This window comes from Cyprinus carpio, chromosome B11 (assembly GCF_018340385.1).
Source record: "Cyprinus carpio isolate SPL01 chromosome B11, ASM1834038v1, whole genome shotgun sequence".
Lineage (NCBI taxonomy): Eukaryota > Metazoa > Chordata > Actinopteri > Cypriniformes > Cyprinidae > Cyprinus > Cyprinus carpio.
The window spans coordinates 19,956,702-19,976,761 of NC_056607.1; the positions used below are offsets into that span (position 1 = coordinate 19,956,702).

Genomic DNA, 20,060 nt, shown 5'->3' on the forward strand with positions numbered 1-20,060 from the left:
GACACTGAAAGACACGTTGAATTTAAATTTAGTACCCTAGAGGAGAACAGTCACTCATCACAGGGTTGTCAACATCCATGTCACTTCAGCACTCTGAATAACCGGCTCTGAAAAAAAATTGTTGCTGTCCTTGTCTTTGACTATGTACTGCCTTCAGCCATCTGTTGATGCAATCTCTTTGAAACAAATTTACGGATTGCATCAAAATAGAAGATAATGTCACTTTTAGCATCGCATCAACTAAATCAAATTAACATTGATTAAATCTCTGTATATGTGATCTAGTACAGTGCTGTTGATCTGTGGCCACCCAATCCAGTATCAAAATGGTTCAATGTACAAATGTAAACAAGCATTAAACATAGCATTTATTATATTACCATCAACTGCATAAGCCTGACATGCAAAACTAGACTGACAAAATGTGAATGGTGCTTCCCATGCAAACCCACCACCACTGAGATGTTAGAGTGTTGTAGGTGGTTGCCAAACATTGTTATGTTGTTGCTAACATGTTCTGTGGCTTTTAATGCATTGCTCCACAGTTTCTAGGGTGTTCCAAGTGGTTTCTGAGCAGGGTTGTGAAACATTTAGAATTGACAATTTAGTTGCCTTTCAAGTCATGAGTTGGGTTTTTAATGTCAACTGGCCACACTCCACCAGAAGCTGATTTGGAATGACACAAAGAAATATTTATTGAACTATATTTAAAAAATGAATAAACACTGTGGTAAATTAAGTTCAACATATATCTGTCTATCTATCATCCATCTATCTAGAGACAGACAGATACCCAGACACATGACATGTAGAACGATGGCTAGAACAATACACAGACAGAGACAGAAAGATAACTGCCTGTTTAAGATGATTTAAAAAATTGTGGCCATTCTTCATCTCTGTCTAGACCCGCGTGGAGGACATTTGTTGCCCCAGACAACAGACTGGAGTCAACCCTCATCCACAAAGAGTTACTTCCTCACCCTTGGCTTCAGAACGAGAAATGATGGAGACTTCCTACATAAACTTCTCCACAGGAGGAGTCCCACATTCACAGGTTGGTGTGGGCTCTATAAAGGGTGAAGACTGAAGACTTTAGCACTGCATGTTCATGGTGTTAAGATGAAGGCTCTCAGAGTATGCTGAACAGGACATGGTATAACCACAATACATCTTTGACATCACACATTCACCTGCAGGGTGACATCGTTAGGAGCTCTCAGAGTGTACTCTCTTGTGAAAGAACGTGAGCGAGTATGTGCAAACCTCAGGCAAGCTAAATGAATCACAAAGCTTACGGCATCGAATACGCAGTGCAAATAGACCTCTCAATCCTCACAACCATTACAATGACAAAGATGTTTTAATACAATCCCTGAGGGATCTTTTCTTTTCTAATCACACTTTTTCACCACAATGACTTTGTTAGGTCAACAAAAAAATGAATTATCTAGTAGTGCGTGTAAATTAGTCCAATTGAAATCGAGGGCTAACGCTGTGTCATATGTTAAATGTACAAATTTACCGACTGACCTCCAAGGTCACACAATTATCGTCTTTCAAGAATGAGAAATTCCTATTAACTCAGCTCTTTTCTGTTCTGTTTAAGCAGACAAGAGATTACAGGGACCAATCAATGTATTGACATCAATGGCATAAAATTTCTCAATTAACCTTGGTTCGTGCAAAGCCGGAGAGGCAAAGATGACATGGATGTCAGATATACTGCCGGTAGCCAGCCTGCACGGTAGAGCAGGAGAGGTCGGGCTGTATTTGTGAATGATCTATATTAAAGAGGAAGAAAATTATGGCATTTGTGTAATGTCTCAAAGGTACAGCCACTGTATGGGTCATTATATTAATCAGTCATCCTCAAGATGCGGTTCAAACTTGTTATGTAAAGGTACTAATACTACATGTTCAGCCTCCCATTTTCAACTCGTCATAATATTATGTACAGTGCATAGAGGCTGTTCTGTATGCTGCAGATGTGTTTACCTGCAGCATCACTGTATACTATGAATAACAGTGTTAGGATATAATGTTGCAGGCAAACATGCATTGCATTATAACACAACCCTGTAGGGTTTCAGGCCCTGAAATTGCTGCAATGAGGGGGCCCTGAGGGGGAGTCAGTCCCACCTTTTCCCACACTAGCGATGCTCGTATCATGCATAATATTATAATTAGTTGATGAAAATTCTTTCATCAATGGGTGGTAATGTGTTCAGCATTATGGAACCTAAACTCTTGAACTCACTCCCTCTGAGCCTTCATAACACCTCTACCGCCTCCAATTCTTCTCTCAATATTACCTGCCAATCTAATTATTTTTGATTGTTGTTTTTGTGCTTTATTAAACAATTTTCAGCTTTGGAATAGAAAAAAGTAACAAAAAAAACCCTCTAAACTCAACTATAACTATAGTTTTGTCTGTCTGACATACCTACCTTTAATGGCATGTCAATTATTTTGTTTTTAAAATGTTCTGTTTTTTTCTTAGCATTAATCCCAGGTTTTCAGTGTGTTTGGCCCCTACTGTAAATGATAAAATAAGTAATTTGTAAGACTTACTGAACATTTACGCACTGTTGGTCTGACTTTTTTTCCCACAGGGCAAAGATCTCCATTCACTCCTCCCAGCTATAGAGACCTAGAAATGATGTTTGAGATACAAGGAAAGAAGATCCTGCCAGTTCTAGATTTCATTAAGTGCACCAAGCTAAGTGTGGGTATATATATATATATGTTCTTGGAGATTGTGTGATGATTGTATGTTTATAAGTATTATATGCTATTAGTTACAGCTTTGGTGCATTTCTCAGATCAGAAATGAAATTCTCAAAACTACTCGTTCAACCTCCACATCATCTAGTCACTTGTGCACATCAAAAAAGGAGTTTTTCATTCTTTCGAACAAGTTGCAATTGCTTTGGTACATTCGTGCAAATGATTATGTACATCTGTACTTTTGAAATGGATATATGGCATAAATAAGTGCAGCCTTCTGCATTTCAATACAGTAACTGTCATCCAAACTGTTGCCATAGTTTACATCAGGTAATACTAACAGAGTGCACTGTTATATTGACAACATTACTAAGCATTTTTTTCTATCATCGTTTAGTCACCTTAATGTCATTCCAAAAATATTCAATATGATCATTTAGAAAAGTTCAGTAATCCACACAATTCAATATATTATTCATGTCTACAGCACAAACTGTGTGAAAGAGTTACATTCCGAAGGTAAACATATTGGCTTAGGACTCTGTTCAAATCACTTAACCAAGTATGAGCAATAGTGCTAGTGATGCTTCCTCTAGCCAACACTCCTAATTATATACACTTGCTGGGCCATCAATGACTAACAAGCCCTCACTGTCAGTATCCCTGGCACATCCCACTAATAATTGCAATCTTTCTCCAATCTCGCAATGGACTACTGGAGACACAAACATGCCCACAGATGAAGTTTTCATTTCATTTGGAGGTTGAACTCTCAGGGCGTTTATTTCAGAGGACAGTGATTGAATTAGAGCAGCAACGGCAAATGTTTGATTGGCCCAGACACGACGCTAAATTACATTAGTCAGTTATTCTCCAGCCGAGCACAGCCATCAGCTCTCGATTAAAACACAGAGTTGATTTCATCTCCACTGTGATGAAATCTGTGGCAACAAATTCATTCTCAGAATGAAGAACTCAACCTGTCAAGCAGTGCAGGTGATTTCAGTTCTGGATCTGCACACACCATCCTTTGCTGAATCACAGAATCATACAAATATATTAATTATTAAGTACTGTACATCAATATTAAATTATCCCTGGGCATTTTAGGATGGATTTCATATAATCTAAAGTTTCCTAAATGACAGCTCCACTGCATCCGCGTCCAAGCATAAAGAGTATGAACAGGAAAATATATGTTTATAAAATATTAGAAAATGAACTATATATATATATATATATATATATATAATCTATATATTATATATATATGTATATATATTATATATATATATAATTTATTGAATTAATAATACAAATGTGATCAATTATTTTTTAATAAATCAGTTATTTAAAAATTTCCAGAGTTATTTCTAAATTTGAATATACATATATTATAACATATATTCAGCATATCCGTTGCTTAATTTTTTTAAAAAGTAACTTATTGTTTGGCCTAATACTATACTTTTAGTTCATTTGTATTTAAAAAAATTACAATATAAAAAATACAAAATATTATAGCTAATAAAAAATATTACATAAAATGTACGAATCTAAAAAAACAAAACATTAAAGGAGAGACTTTTAATTATATAAAAAAAATAAAAGCAAAAGACTTTATTGTTGCTTTCTTTTTCTCTAACCAGCTCACGGTCTCCCTTGCTTGGCTTATAGAAAGTAAACAGTGCAGCGTGATGAAAAAAACAGCCAAAAGCACTGAGACAGTAGTGGTGAAAAATGATGCATGCTGGGGGATGTGTTTTGGTAATAAAAATGACCATAAAGTGGATGAATGTCACTGGAGAGTAACAGAGCTCACACGAAATAAAAGGAGTCTAGAAAGGCATAGAGTAGAGCATCATTTAGACAAGTGACCTCGACAGGCCAAAAATGGTCCACAGGGGAAATCGGTTAAGATATGACCTTGGGAAGGGGGGTGGAGTCAAGCGTACTACAAAATAGCCGAAGAATAGCAGTTTTTCAACTTGACTTCTAACATTTTGTAGCCTTTTGTCAAGTTTCAGCATCAGAAGAATGTGTGTAACACAAGATGCCAAAAGGTATTTGACATAATGAATCATCAGGGAACATGGAGTTGCTTTTGTAGCACTGCAGCGGCGTGTGCGAAATGGCTCTGAGGGACTCTTTGGCACTGGGAGCTGTCAGTTTCAAACAAAAACGCAGTATGGTGACACTTTTTAAAAGTGTTTGTTCTTCTTCTTTGTATTGTTACTCTCTGTGGAAAAGGTCAGCGTCCCTTTTTCAATTTATAATGACTTCATTTACATACAGCGCAACTCAGGGCATCAAGGAAACTTAACAGAAACACACTTGTACACACACAACCGAATAACAACACATTCAGTTGCCATAAACACTCCTGTGACATTATCTTGGCCGGATTTATGTAGAAGTCAAAGCGGCCAATGGCATTTGTGTTGAGAGATGTGTTAAAGCCCTAATGCAAATAGTGTGAGTTGCCTTGCTATTGTTTGAGTGACTATGTATTTTCGCAAGGATTGGTGAACTTGTTCGGTTTCAGGTTGTCTGTGTTAAAAAAAATAATAATAATAATTTCCAGTATCTATTCATCCAAAATTATCTTTGATATATGAACAATTTAAAAAGGAAAATTAAGAAAAAGATCCAAAATACTTCACACTCTTTAAAGATTAAGGGCCAGATTTACTAACAACTTGTGCCAGCACAAACCGACTTTTGGCATTGAAATAGTACTGTCAGGATTTACTTAAAATGTGCAGTGAAAATTTAGCACTGAAAAGACGTGGACAGTTGTTTTTGCTCCTGACTTTATTGAATATGCATTTGTAGGCGTTCTCTTTCAGACGCAAAATTTATGGGAGGAGAGTATTAAAATAAATCATGCTACGCAATTTACTAATGTTTGCGCCCGTCAAATTACTACTATTTAATGCCCCCAAAAAGTATGTCTTAAAGCAGGCGATAATTTGCGCTGCTCTTGATAGATTGCACTGGTCATTATGGAAATGATCTGGCTCCATCGGTGTTCTTTAATGTGCACATTGTTAGTAAATCACACGCAGAATTTTCCTCTCTCATCTGCTCTTTTATGGAATTGTGCTTTAACGCTAATTTGCCCTGTTTAAATCTGGCCCATAATGTGTCATTGCTAAAAGCACCAAATTAAATAGCAAAAAACTCTCCTTTTTGGAATTGTTGCAAAAAAAAAAAATTACAAAATTGTGAAACTCACGCCATTGGTTGTGCCAGACTGAAACGGTCTGCTCAAACAAGCAGACTGTAATTCCATTTAGTGCCACTAGTGGCACAGAGAATTATAAAATGTCCATTTATATCTACGTTTAAATCCAGTTTATAAATGAGCATGTGTTTGATGTGTGTCTAGGTGGGATTTTCGCAAGGATCCGGAATCATAGAGCGACTGCAATATGCTAGTGTCCTAGGACAGCTGAATAGGTTCAGAGAACATATGCATGTATTGCAGTACACACTGGCTGAGCTGGCAGTCGCACCCTACCTGCAGGACATCAGTCCTTCTGACACAGAGCTGGTGAGGCACTTACTTTTCTTCTTCTCCCCTCACTTTATTAAATAATGTTTCTGTTCCATGGAATACAAAGGGAGAGATGAAAAACTTACATGATTCTATTTTCATAGAAGCTCCATCAACGAAAAACAAGCATTATAAAGCATCATAAAAGTGGTTAGTTTGCATTCAATATGCACTTGTACATGTACGTTACATTTTCAATCTATAATTCTTTTAAAATAAATACTATTAATAACTCCTTTTGTTTTCCATGGAAGAAAAAGTGATAAGAGTTTCATGTGTTTGTGTGTTCTCATGGCAGAAAGTCCTGTAGCAAATTTCTGGATGCAGATTTCTACTTTTCTCTTTTGCTTTTTAATGTCATTTGATGAAAGAAAAAAAGTTACATGGAAACAAAGCTATTCTCCTCATCTCCAACTTCAAACGAATGTTCCTCCAAAAGGCATTTAAAATATGCAGATAAAGCGCTGCACAGGGCCAAGCTTCCTCTCCGAGTACAGGTGGAGGAAGCAGGCAGCTGGAATGAGACGGGGTGGTGATCCCTGGAGTGTGCATGCACTGAAAAATACAAGAATGAAACATAATCAAAGGATTATAAACATTCTCTATCGGATTCAGATCAGTCTGAAGTGGGAACTTAGTCTAAATGCACATTTACTGTACATAGAGATAATTCCTTTATTTCCTTTTATTACTGTTTAAGTGTTCCCCTCGCTGTGAACGGGCTGAGCTACTTATGCAGATCTGTTGATAGCTCTGGGCCATCCTAAACACACTTAACACTGATCTGAGAGCATTTTGGATGGTAACTGCTCTCACTGAGCTCTGAACCAAGTTAGCCACTGCTGGTAGATGCTGTAACTACACAATCTGGCTATAAAGACCATCTTTCTTCATTGACACACACTCGAAGAAAAGTCTGTAAAATATGCCAATATATACTGTTAAATATAAATAATTTTTTCGTATTGGTTTACCCCAGGTGTTTTACCTGTAATTTGAATTATGCTTTGCATTATGTTGTGTTTTTCTTATAGTGCAGCAATTCAAGAGTAGAACTGGGTAAAAAGTTATTAACTATAGAGTAATCCCAAAAGTTTTTGACATTTTTTTTTTCTTTTGCAATTACAGGTACACATTAAAAATGAGCCGCACATTTGAGCTGGGGTTTTTTTTCTTTTCTTTTTTTCTATTAGGCATAAAATATCTGTTTTTGTGGCGCTATGAGAAAATCACTAAGATCAAGCAATAGACCTCCTTGGTCTTACTATGAGAGAGTGTTGATGCAATCAAGTAACATCACACCACAAGAGCAGAACCAGGCCAGCTTATTTTAATAAAGGCCTGAATTATGCACGGCAATAAAACAGCTCAGCTGTGAATATTTATGAGACTGAAAGAGAAACTAGCACTGACAAAGAAGACAACTGCTATTGTGTGTGCAGATATAGAAGTGACGGAACATAAGAGAGAAAATGAGCGAGAAAAAAGAAAGAATGAAAAAGGAGGTGGCATAAATCTCATTCTGGCATACAGTGCTGAGGCACCATAATTGCCTCTTTACTAGATTAGCGCTCCACACTGGTGAGATTAGCCCAGATCAATAGAGTGTGATGTATGCAAGATTGCGACCAAATCTGCCATGAATGGAGAGCCACGGGGCGTTCAATTAGCGTGATGTTTGTATGGGCGCCAAACAACACTTCCCAGAATCATACTGACAAATTACAAAGACCTAAATGAGTACTTAAATAGAAATCTACAATAGAGAAGCACACATCTCTGTTCATTGACAGAAGCTCTATAAATAAGATGAAAGTATATGCTGTAGCTTTTTTTGTCATCTTGGTGAATACAGATTCAGGGCCACATGCTGCTTCTGGAAATGTTATGTACTTACATTCATGAACAGAAATAAGAGTGTAGAAAGAGATTATGTGAAAAAAGTGCTGCGACTCCACTCTCCATATACTGTACAGCACACAAAGGCAGTATACCCTACTTAAACAGCACTTAGTAAAAGCAGGTGACCATCCTCGATCTGCAGGAAAGTGAATCTCGAGGTCCAGAGTTGAGGACCACTGGTCTACAAACTTAAAAAAAAAAAATCAATTTCTTCTCAGCATTTTTTTAGCTTGCTAAAAGTTTTCTAATAAACCTGAAACTGTATATTATGAAAATTGTTGGCCCTTCGACAATTTGCTTTGATCCAAAGCAACTTACAAAAGAGGATCAAAAGCATCTGCTAAATGTATAAATGAACATGTCTTCTCTGTGATTTCATACCCTGTTCTATAATTTCCTTCCTACAGGTTTGACTTTGATATTTTGGTCAATTTAAAAAAAAAAAAAAAAAAAAAAGTATTTTAATTACCATATCTTCATAATATGATTCCACTTCACTTTTTAAAATATCAATGAAATAACTGGTCCTTCAGCTAAATGGGTCTCAACATTTTTAATCTTAGTATTTTTTGCATTTTTTTTATATTGTTTTTAACAAATGTTTAATATTATAATTTGGTTATATAAATATATAAGTATATACATGTATGTTTGATACATTAAAAAAAAAAAAGTTTTACAAATTTCTTCCTACAGGTTATAGGAATAATAAACTTATTTATACAGGTTATTATTTCCACAACAAACTGACTTTGATAACGCAAAAAGAATATATTAATCATACTTTAAATATATTCGTATTATTATTTGCCTGAAATAATCACTGAATAGTATTTTTTCCCCCAGTCACTTCATAGGATTTTTTTTCTTCATTACAATCTCAAGATGTCTTTTTTTACTTGCTCATAAAGATAATTAATATTAATTCATAAATGAGAAATCAATGGCATGTCATTGACACATATACTTTCTCTCTTTTGTCTCTTTCTCGGTTTCATAGTGTCTCTTCCACTCTTTAGCTTCCCCTTCCTTCTCTCTCAGCGTGCAGCATGTACATGCCCATCTGCTGTGCCCTGTGATGGACAAGTGTTGTTCCTCAATTTGTCCACATTGTTTCAATTAATAACCACCAGCCTTGTAAAAACCCAAGACCACCCACCCCCTCCCTCCCTCCACCACCCAAAAGGGAACAAGAAGAAAGTCCTCATTATATGAGGGATGACTTATAAAAATCAGCTGCCAACAAATGATTTTTTAATTAGCTTTGAAGGTGCAGTGTTTAGAAAAGTTATGGCGTTTGTGTGAACTGAGCTGTGATAATCTTTATCTCCTCCTGGCAGCTGCTGGCTCTAATGGCAGACACCATGGACACCCTTGAAGGCAAGAGGCCTGATCAGGAACGTGTGTGGAATGCAATGCAAAAGGTAAATAGACAGCAAAAGCGAAAAGGACAATGACGGCGTGTGTAGATGGGGCACAAATGCCACTCAGTGCCCACACACACCATTGTTCCATACACACACTCCTCAGAATTCAAAAAAGACATTTGATACACTAAATCATAAGGGTAAAATTCATTTTGCTAGGTGGTCTACAGGGGCACCAGAGACTTCTTGGCAGAACTGTCATTTTTATTATGGCAAACCAAGTCACAGGAATTTCTAAATGAAGCTTTTGGTGTGGGCAGTTCTTTAATACTTGTATACTTGTCTATAAATGTTTTTCCCCTGTTAATTAGTCTAGCTTGGGTTCTTCAAATTGCTACTGAAAGAAGGAAATTGAGCCAGGACCCTGGCAAGAACATAATTAAGCCCCAGAATCATGATTCATATTTTATAAAACACACTGAGTCTTTGAAATGTTGTTGTGAAGCACCATGGAAACTATTGGCAGTGTTTGCTAGCCTGTTTACCACCTTGTGCCTCAATGAATTGAATCTACCTCCCACTCTTGTGGAAGCCTGTCCAGAATGGAGACTTTCAAATGGAAGCTTGAGGAAACTTTGAAGGCTAAAGTGTATATAGAAGATTTCAAAATAGTCTCTAGTTTCTCTCAGGTATTTTTACATGTATTGTAATCTGTAGTTATTGAGTGGAATTTGTAGGCTTAAATAAATGCTACGGTTTACATTAGATTACAGATTAAGCTGAATATAATAATTTAAATTTAATAATTTAAACAAAATTACTAAAAGTTAAACTAAAAACCTATACCAGATTCGAGCCATGCATCAAGAGCTGTGATTATGGTAATGCAAAACTACCCAGTGCTGTTGATGTGAACTAAAACGGAATAAAAATAGCTTAATAAGCTGAAAAAAAGTAAGAATTAAACAGTAGATGAAAATTTTTTAAGAAGTACTAAAATTACTCAAACTAAAAACTGAAATAACTATAAATTAAAGGGAAACAGACACTTTAAAGAACTGACAGAGCAAATAAAATTACTAAAACTTCAACTAAAATTAAAAACAAATGAATATACAGCAAGATTAAATGTATAATATACATATGAAATTTTGTAAAAAATTATATGAATACTATTAGTATATGAATAATGATAAACTAACACTAAAACTGCCAAAATGAGAGTTTCCTTCATGTTAAACTCAATCTGTGTATTTAAACACTCTAGTGATCTAGGTCTTTTCTCTATATGAATTCAGAGGTTCACCTAACCTGAACTTGAACCTGAACAAGCTCATTAGTAACTGAAACAGGTGTCTCAGAAAAAGGACACATTCAAAATGTGCAATGTTGGGGAACTACAGGAACGTGGTTGTTTCAGAGGTTATTAACCATGTTTCATTTTAGTAGTAGAGTGGAGGATGTTGTTTTCAGGTCAGTGGGGTTATGGGTCAGACTTCAGTAGGGGACTGTTGGGTCTAGAAAGGGAATGTGTTGTCTGGACTGCAGAGGTGATGAATTACGCTGGGGAAGAAATGACACTCACACAGTCAAAGACAGTGCATCAGCGGGTCACTCGCTCTCAGCCACAGGAGCGCCTGTCGCTGGGGGTATCTGATGGACCCTTATTAATCACTCCATCAGCTGCCCACACCTCTGCCCAGAGCCGCTCTGATTACATCACACGCTCCTGCTCAAACACACACTCTTCTTTAAACCTCACACTCTCTCCTGTGGACATGACCTTTCACTCCAGATCTGTCTCATGAATCATCCAACCAGCATTAGGGACAAAGGGAGCGAGGGAGGAAGAGAGGGCAACGGCCAGAGATGAGGCCCATCCTGCAACCGATGATGTTTAAATACTAAAACCAGGGGCAGGGGAAAGACATTTCTGGCACAGCCATGGAGTTCACCACCGTGTAATTGCTCAAGGGCACAATCTTTGGAAAGACAGCTGGTTTGGAAGAAGGTTGCAATTGGGTGTTTTCTTTACAAGATGAAAGACAGTGCTCTGTAAAAGCAGCAAGCCATATTTCCACACTCTTAAAGTCATCACACCATCATTCACGGCTCAAATCATTACTGCAGCAGCCAGAAATCACTGGATTTGAGTGCTGAACATTCAATACATATGTTCATTATAAACTTTTAGAATGATTTTAGCATATTAATAGATATTAAAACATTAATATATTTGGTCTTGGTGAAGTAGACTTATTACACTGCTGCTGCAAAGCAAGTACAGACCCGCTGCTGTGAGCATGTAAGATATGCAGCAAGAATAGGCATACATAAAACCCTTGCCAGATATAGACAGGTGGAGCTGGGGGAGGTGGAGGGTTTCGGGGCTCTCTGAACTATATAAACTATATAAATCATCAGAGGCCAATCAGCTTGTGCCATAAAGTAGGTGAATGTGTGATTACTAGTATATTGCATGTAAAGGACCTATCAGTCTGCACCATCTAGAGTTTCATGAGTGAACTGACTGGGTCAAATGAGGTTTTCAAGCATCAAAATAACGAAAATTTAATACAGCTTTTTTTGTACATTATAAGTTCCTGTTTTTATTTTTCTGAGCAAAAAATAATGATAATAATTATACTGTTTTTCTTTGTTTTTTTTTTACAGGAGACATGCACTAAAATGTCATTCGGTAAAACAATAGTATTACATACCAAAAAATCTTGTCAAGCATATTTAGAACAATAATCACTAAAGCATATTAAAGACACTATTTAAAGGGTTACTCCATCCCAAAATGAAAATTTTGTCATTATTTATTTACCCCCATGTCATTCCAAAGCCGTAAAAGCTTTGTTCGTCTTCAGAACACAATTTACTGTAAGATATTTTGGATGAAAACCGGGACACAGATGAGAGGAATCATTAATAAAGTCATTATTTTTGTTTGTTTTCTTCGTGTACAAACAGTATTCTTGTCGCTTCATAACGTTACGGTTGAATCACTGATGGCAGATGGACTATTCTGACGATGCTTTTCATACTTTCCTGGACCTTGACAGTGTTACTTACATGGCAGTCTATGGGACAGTCACAAGCCTACCGGTTTTCATCCAAAATATCTTAAATTGTGTTCCGAAGACAAATGAAGCCTTTACAGGTTTGGAACGACATGAGGGTAAGTGATTAATGACAAAATTTTCATTTTGCGGTGGAGTAACCCTTTAAGGATCACTGTGCAGCCCCCAAATTTAATTAACAGCAATTTTCAATTTTTACCAGTCATTGCCACTGTCTTTAAACCACTAGATTTTACCCATTTGTCACCAAGGCATTTTTAATCATTTAAAATATAATAAAATTATAAGAATTATCACTTTTTTTCTTATATATTTTAATAAGCAAAGGTTAGAATATGTTTAATTTGTACATAACTATATCTTTTAATCTGAACGATGATGGAACAACATTTGATTTCATTTTCAGTTATCTGAAGTTATTTGACAAATTAATATGCGTTCTATTTCTAATTTAATATGCTTTCTATGTATATAAACTCATTTTTGTGAATTTATATATACAATTTTAAAGATGCTGCTGCATTTTTGTTCTCTGGAACTGCTTAACAGCTTCTTAACTCCATGCCGGACTAAACTGCCATCTAGGCTAGATCATGTACCATCTAGAATAAAAAAGAAAAAAGAAAAAAATTATTCTAATTAATTGATCTTTTATACTAAAATAATATAAAATAATGAAACAAAACCTATGCAAATAAGTCAAAGATTGAAGACAAAACTGTCCTAAAGGAATGGTGTTTAGTAAAGTTAATGGCTAAATATAAAGCATCTTTAAAATAATTTTTCAAAATAAAACTATATATAAATATAATACATTATCCCAATCCCATTCAAACATGGTTTATTTTGCTTTATGGAACAAATAAAAATTTCAGGCAGGAACCAGAGATATCGTTGAGAGGGCCAGGTTTGTGGGCGTTGTATTTTCTCTTCTGGAGCATGTGGTCTTCTGCTTCATTCTCCCAATTTAGCAGTACGTCTAATCTTAAACTAAACACTGTGGACCATCTTTTTGAAATGAAGTCACTGAATTAATCTTCACCCAAGGGTTTCTGGGAAGACCAGGCCAAAAGATTAACAGCAACCAAAACATGCCAACAAGGATCCGAGCCCAAGGGAGACCTCTGTTATCAAATACCGAATACAGACTGATCTGTCAGCACACATACATACAGTCTGGAAACGGATTCCTTCTGTTAATCTCAAGATGTGATCCATCTGCCCTCAGAAGATAAAAATACCAATGGTACCATACAGTGGCCAAAACATGAATGACAAAAAATAAAATAAAATAAAAATTTGAATAACTGATTTAACAGATGCTAAACTTATGGTGCTGATTTAGCAAACAGTAACTTAACATATAGCAGGCAGCAATATTATCACTAAATATACGTGAAAATGTGTGATGAAAAACTGAAAAAAATTAATAAAAATGCTTTACATAAAGGCGTAAAAAGCCTAAAAAACTAGGCAGACATTAAACTTATGCAGCTCAAGTGCTTCCCAGCCCTTAATTTCCTTCATATTATTGAGTAGTTAATTTATGAAGCTCGACAGCACGTCCTTCTCAGAAACCCACCAGCAGCAGATTTCATTTCCAGCCCTAATTTGTTCTACATGAATCAAAGGGGCATTAACTGACACATTCTGATGAGTGCTGGAGTTCACATATTATGGCCGTACATGTAATGATATAGCTGTTTGTTTGTTTGTTTTTTGGAGAGTCATTAGATGCTGCCTTTCAGGCTGTTTTTCCACCACAGTAGCATAAGTGCACTCATCCCTGCCCCAGCACATGGGCGACTTCACATTTATGACTATAAACTACATGCTCTCAGCTTGTTTCATTCTTTGCCAGTCACCATCCCATCTATTTCTGACTCCTCCCGCAGGAGGGAGAACGGATATGAGTAATCGTTCTTACATGAGGTCTGCGTTTTGGTGCTTGTCGATTCATTCTGAGAGCAGAGAACAATCTGACTTCTGAAAAACCCTGCAGAAGTGTGACCTTTGACCTCCTGAAAGGGAAAAACTTCAGGCAGCCTGATCCCCTTAGCATACTTAGGGATTCATGTTCATGCAATATTTTTGGAAACTTGGATATACACTAAACACAAGAACAATACTGATATATATATATATATATAAAAATATATAATGATCCAAATGAAATGCAGTGGCTGAAATGCATGTCCATAAAAGGCAATTGTTATGATTGGCTAACCTCATTGCTTGTGCTTTAAAAACATTATACTGTAATTTACAGGCAAGGCATTATGAAATCATTTACTTACGGATTGTGATACAGCTGCTGTCAGATTAGTTGTTTCCTTCAACTTTCAATGAAAGTTTCTTTGTGAAAAAGTTTGATGCTCTGAACAAACATAATCCTACGTCGTGACCCGGGACGCCGTTAAAAACAAACCAGCCACTCCTTTCTGACGCTGGGTTACTCTTCATTTTTTCCTGTTGTGTCGAACACAACTAGCACGTGGAGTACGTTAGATGAATTTAATGCACCTCTGTATACTCTGTATCCAGTCTAGACAGGCTACTGATTATAATATGATCTGTTTGATTTCGACATGACGGCACTCTTGTTTGGTGTGGACAGGTGTCAGCCGTTAAAGCAACTGAATGTGAGTGGGCGAAGCTTATGTGCAACACTGTGTAACTGTTTGTTGATTTATTTCATTTTTTTTATTGAACATACATAAAGGCAAATACACACATTTCCAGCTCAAAAAAATTATAACAATAATAATATATCTATGTATAAACAATATACAAAGAACCAGGAAAATAACCAAAAAAGAAAGACTGGGGTAATATATAAATTAAAATAAATTAGATTTAAGAAAAAAAAAAGAAGAGTAAAAGAAATAGAAAAAACACCCTTTTATCTTTTCTCTCTCTTTTTATCGTTTTTGCTAAATCCCTCCCTCCCTTATAGCCTATGATAACAACACATAGTCAATAGCACATTATAAAAAGGCATAAATATTATACTTTGTGCACAGCGTATAGGATTTTAAGGCTTTGGCATTGCTGGAAAAAGCGATAGTATTCAAATAACATTTCAAGTCTTTACAAAAAAATAATAAATAGAGGTTTAACAGACAAAAAACTGAATTTATGTATTAAAAAAAAACGTATAAATAGATTTATTAGAAAATACTTGTCTTTTAGATTCTTGTTAGAGTTATAAAAACCAAATAAAACGTAACTAACGTTGATGTCCTGCTCTGTTTTCCCATGTGATGTCACAGATCATAATATCCAAATGAGCTTTTTTTGATTGATTAAATAAATGCTTTGCTCATAATGAAGTCATTTTAAGCACTTGCAGGATGCTTTAATCATCAGCTGAACAATCAATACATTGTTAAACAACAGTACAATCCATTAAACACGTTTAAAAAATTAAATATGGAACTACCCTGACTATACAGACACCTCTTATATGTCGGAAGATCAAGGCCAATTTGATTTCTCATGTCCTGACTCCTTTAAGTTACAATAATTTTAGTTAAAGTATTTTATTAAACAGATACATCTTAACTTCAGCAGAAAATATAGAAAGAAAATGTTCTTAGACTTATCACAACTTTAACACTGATTCTCGTGCACTGATTGTCATGACTACAGCAAGGATGCAGACCGAGAAGGGTCTAACTGAGATATAATTTTAGCCATAACTACATGATTTTCCCCACAGCAATAATAAAAATTATTGAAATGTTATTTTTCTGTTCACATACTCAAACAATTTCGGCTTTGGCCTCCCAGGGGCCGAGTTTAGGACCCCCAAACTCCATCTAGTGAATAGGTGTCTAACTATGTAAACGGTTAGAAGGCCAGTAAAGGCCAGCAGGACTGACAGTCTGACTGCATAATGAGCGTTACCATATTTTTGAAGCAGCGAATGGGATCTTTGATCAAGGCTCTGTTTCCTCTCTGACAAGGAGGCCTTTTGTTTTGGGGATGGAATGATGGGCGCTGACAGGTTTGATAGGCGTTTTGACAGCTCGTGTATCGCTGCTGAATGCCTGAGCGATAGCAGAAGCCAAGAGCCGTGCCTTGCACACACACACACACACACATAAACACAGATATGCACAGTAATGAAGAGCTAATTGTTGTTGGGATAGAGCCGAGTCTGTGTGTTTGTGAGTGGGTGGCCAGCCTGTTTGCCCATTACTCGCTCTGAGCCGGACATGAGGACCAAAAACGAGAAGGAAAGATAAAAAATGGAAGCGTATTTGAGCAAAAAAGTGAGCGAGAGGGAAGAGAGAATGCTTTTGAACGTGGAATGACTATTCGGCCCACTGCTGTGGAGCTTTCAGGCCGGTTCCCAGAGGAGAAAAAGGAAAAAGCTTCCAAACAAACACACTTGGACTGAATTCATAAGCAAACAGGACTCACCACCTACCCATAACTGAACTACAGAGCCTCTGACACTCTCTCTCTCCCTCCACCTTGCCTTTCTTTTCCATCTCCTAACTCGCAGCTTTTCTTCATCCCGCATTCACTTTCATATTTCACTCCCCCTTCTTCCCGTTCTCCGAGAGCAGACACAATAAATTCCCACGCCCAGCCATATTCTCAGAAATGAGAGGGCGAAAGGGGAGCCACGTCCCTTTCTTTTTGAAGTAATTAAGTCTCTGGAGGTTGCAAGGTCTCAAAAATGTGCTCCAGTGTTGATCTGCAAACTTCTCGAATGCAAAAGCTTGATAAATATGATATGTCCCTGTCTCCTGATTAATTTCCCTCATGTTATTCTAAATTTCAGTGGATCACAAAATGAGAAATGATCTTTTTTGATTATTATACTGTAATGTTTTTATTGTTGGATTTGTGATGTTTTTTTTTTAGTTAAGTTAAGGTCACAATGTGTGTTAACTGTGTTCAGATGAAGACATTTTCCACATTCATTTTAAGATTATAAACTTAATGGATAATGTCCTGCCAGATTTTTTGTTTTGTTTTGTTTTGTTTTTTTTTTGTATCTTAATGAATTGACTTTTTTTATATTTTTTTTATGGTGTTTTTTATTAATTTATTATGTTGTGGTGGAGTTGTTTTTTTTTTTTAGTTATTCTCAATTAAATTGAACTTGTGTATTAAATAAATTCAGTGCACACAGACTGAAGTAGTTTAAATCTTTGGTTCTTTTAATTGTGATGATTTTGGCTCATATTTAACAAAAACCCACCAATTCGCTATCTCAACAAATTGGAATACTTTGTAAGACCAATAAAAAAAAACATTTTTAGTGAATTGTTGGCCTTCTGGAAAGTATGTTCATTTACTGTACATATACTCAATACTTGGTTGGGGCTCCTTTTGCTTTAATTAATGCCTCAATTCAGCGTGGCATGGAGGTGATCAGTTTGTGGCACTGCTGAGGTGGTATGGAAGCCCAGGTTTCTTTGACAGTGGCCTTCAGCTTATCTGCATTTTTTGGTCTCTTGTTTCTCATTTTCCTCTTGACAATACCCCATAGATTCTCTCTGGGGTTCAGGTCTGGTGAGTTTGCTGTCCAGTCAAGCACACCAACACCATGGTCATTTAACCAACTTTTGGTGCTTTTGGCAGTGTGGGCAGGTGCCATATCCTGCTGAAAAATGAAATCAGCATCTTCAAAAAGCTGGTCAGCAGAAGGACGCATGAAGCGTTCCAAAATTTCTTGGTAAATGGGTGCAGTGACTTTGGTTTTCAAAAAACACAATGGACCAACACCCAGCAGATGACATTGCACCCCAAATCATCACAGACTGTGGAAACTTAACACTGGACTTCAAGCAACTTGGGCTATGAGCTTCTCCACCCTTCCTCCAGACTCTAGGACCAAATGAAATACAAAACTTGCTCTCATCTTAAAAGAGGACTTTGGACCACTGGACAACAGTCCAGTTCTTCTTCTCCTTAGCCCAGGTAAGACGCCTCGGGAGTGGCTTAACAAGAGGAATATGACAACTGTAGCCAAATATCTTGACACGTCTGTGTGTGGTGGCTCTTGATGCCTTGACACCAGCCTCAGTCCATTCCTTGTGAAATTCACTCAAATTCTTGAATCTATTTTGCTTGACAATCCTCATAAGGCTGTGTTTCTCTCGGTTGGTTGTGCATCTTTTTCTTCCACACTTTTTCCTTCCACTCATCTTTCTCTTAACATGCTTGGATACAGCACTTTGTGAACAGCAAGCTTCTTTGGCAATGAATGTTTGTGGCTTACCCTCCTTGTGAAGGGAACAGCAAGCTTCTTTGGCAATGAATGTTTGTAGCCTAGTGAACCAAACTGAGAGACCATTTTGAAGCCTCAGGAAACCTTTGCAGGTGTTTTGAGTTGATTAGCTGATTGGCATGTCACCATATTCTAATTTGCTGAGATAGTGAATTGGTGGGGTGGATGTGAGTCAAAATCATCACAATTAAAAGACCAAAGACTTAAACTACTTCAGTCTGTGTGCGTTGAATTTAGTTTCACAATTTGAGTTGAATTACTGAAATAAATGAACTTTTCCACAACATTCTAATTTATTGAGATGCACCTGTATATTATTTTACCTTACTAAATTATTTCATTTAGGTTTTTAAAGATCTGATGAGGTAGAAATAGCTTTAAAAACTAGTCTTATAGAACCTTTATATTATATTAAAAACGTTGAGTAAAAAGAATTAAAATAATACATACAACAGTATATGTTGTTTACATTTTATGTAATAACATTTATTAAATTCAATAAATATTTAAAAATATAAATACTTTTGCACCATAGTAATGAGAAAGGATTTATGTTATTTAATTTACTTATTTTTTTAAATCTTTCTTTTGGGCTGAAACGTAAAAAAAAAATTAAATAAGGTTATAAAAGGAAAGTGAACAATAATCAGGGACAGTCAAGCTTCTCAAAAGATCAAAAAGCATCATAAAAGTGCTGCAAAATCCATCAGAACTCTGGAATCTAATTTGTGTATTCCCACATTCAAATTTTGCATATCAAGATGCAAAGTTTGAGGTTTAATGATGGTGGATGCTGTTGATTTTTCAGTGCCTTCTAATCAAATATGCAAAATTCAAATACTAGTGAACCTTTCCTTTTCAGGTAGAGGCAGTGAAGGAGATGCTTTATCAGATAGAGGAGACCTACCTGAAGAAGAAGGCACTGAGAGCCACCAGACAGCAAAAGGCTAAAGAGAAGAAAGCCCTGAAAAAGCTGTCCCTTAGGAGTCCCACCACACCACCCCAGGGCCAACTGAATGAAGTAACCGACCCTCAACCCAGTCATCCAATAAGTGAGCACCTACCGCCACCCCACAAACACTTATCTTCTGCCAAAAAGTAGGACACTCCACCGGGCCATTACTCCACCCTCAGAGAAATAAATGGGCTTTGCAGGCGAACCATCA

The 20,060-nt window shown here is 36.5% G+C and overlaps 1 protein-coding gene across 1 annotated transcript in view; it reads left to right on the plus strand.

Annotated features, from left to right (window-relative positions):
• Positions 1 to 20,060, plus strand: part of LOC109089844 (spermatogenesis-associated protein 16-like) — a 48,912-nt gene extending 28,852 nt beyond the window's left edge. The window contains 5 exon segments of the mRNA XM_042734445.1: positions 908 to 1,057; positions 2,616 to 2,728; positions 6,122 to 6,286; positions 9,532 to 9,615; positions 19,757 to 20,060. Coding sequence (XP_042590379.1) covers positions 908 to 1,057; positions 2,616 to 2,728; positions 6,122 to 6,286; positions 9,532 to 9,615; positions 19,757 to 19,996 — 752 coding nt within the window. The 3' untranslated portion in view covers positions 19,997 to 20,060.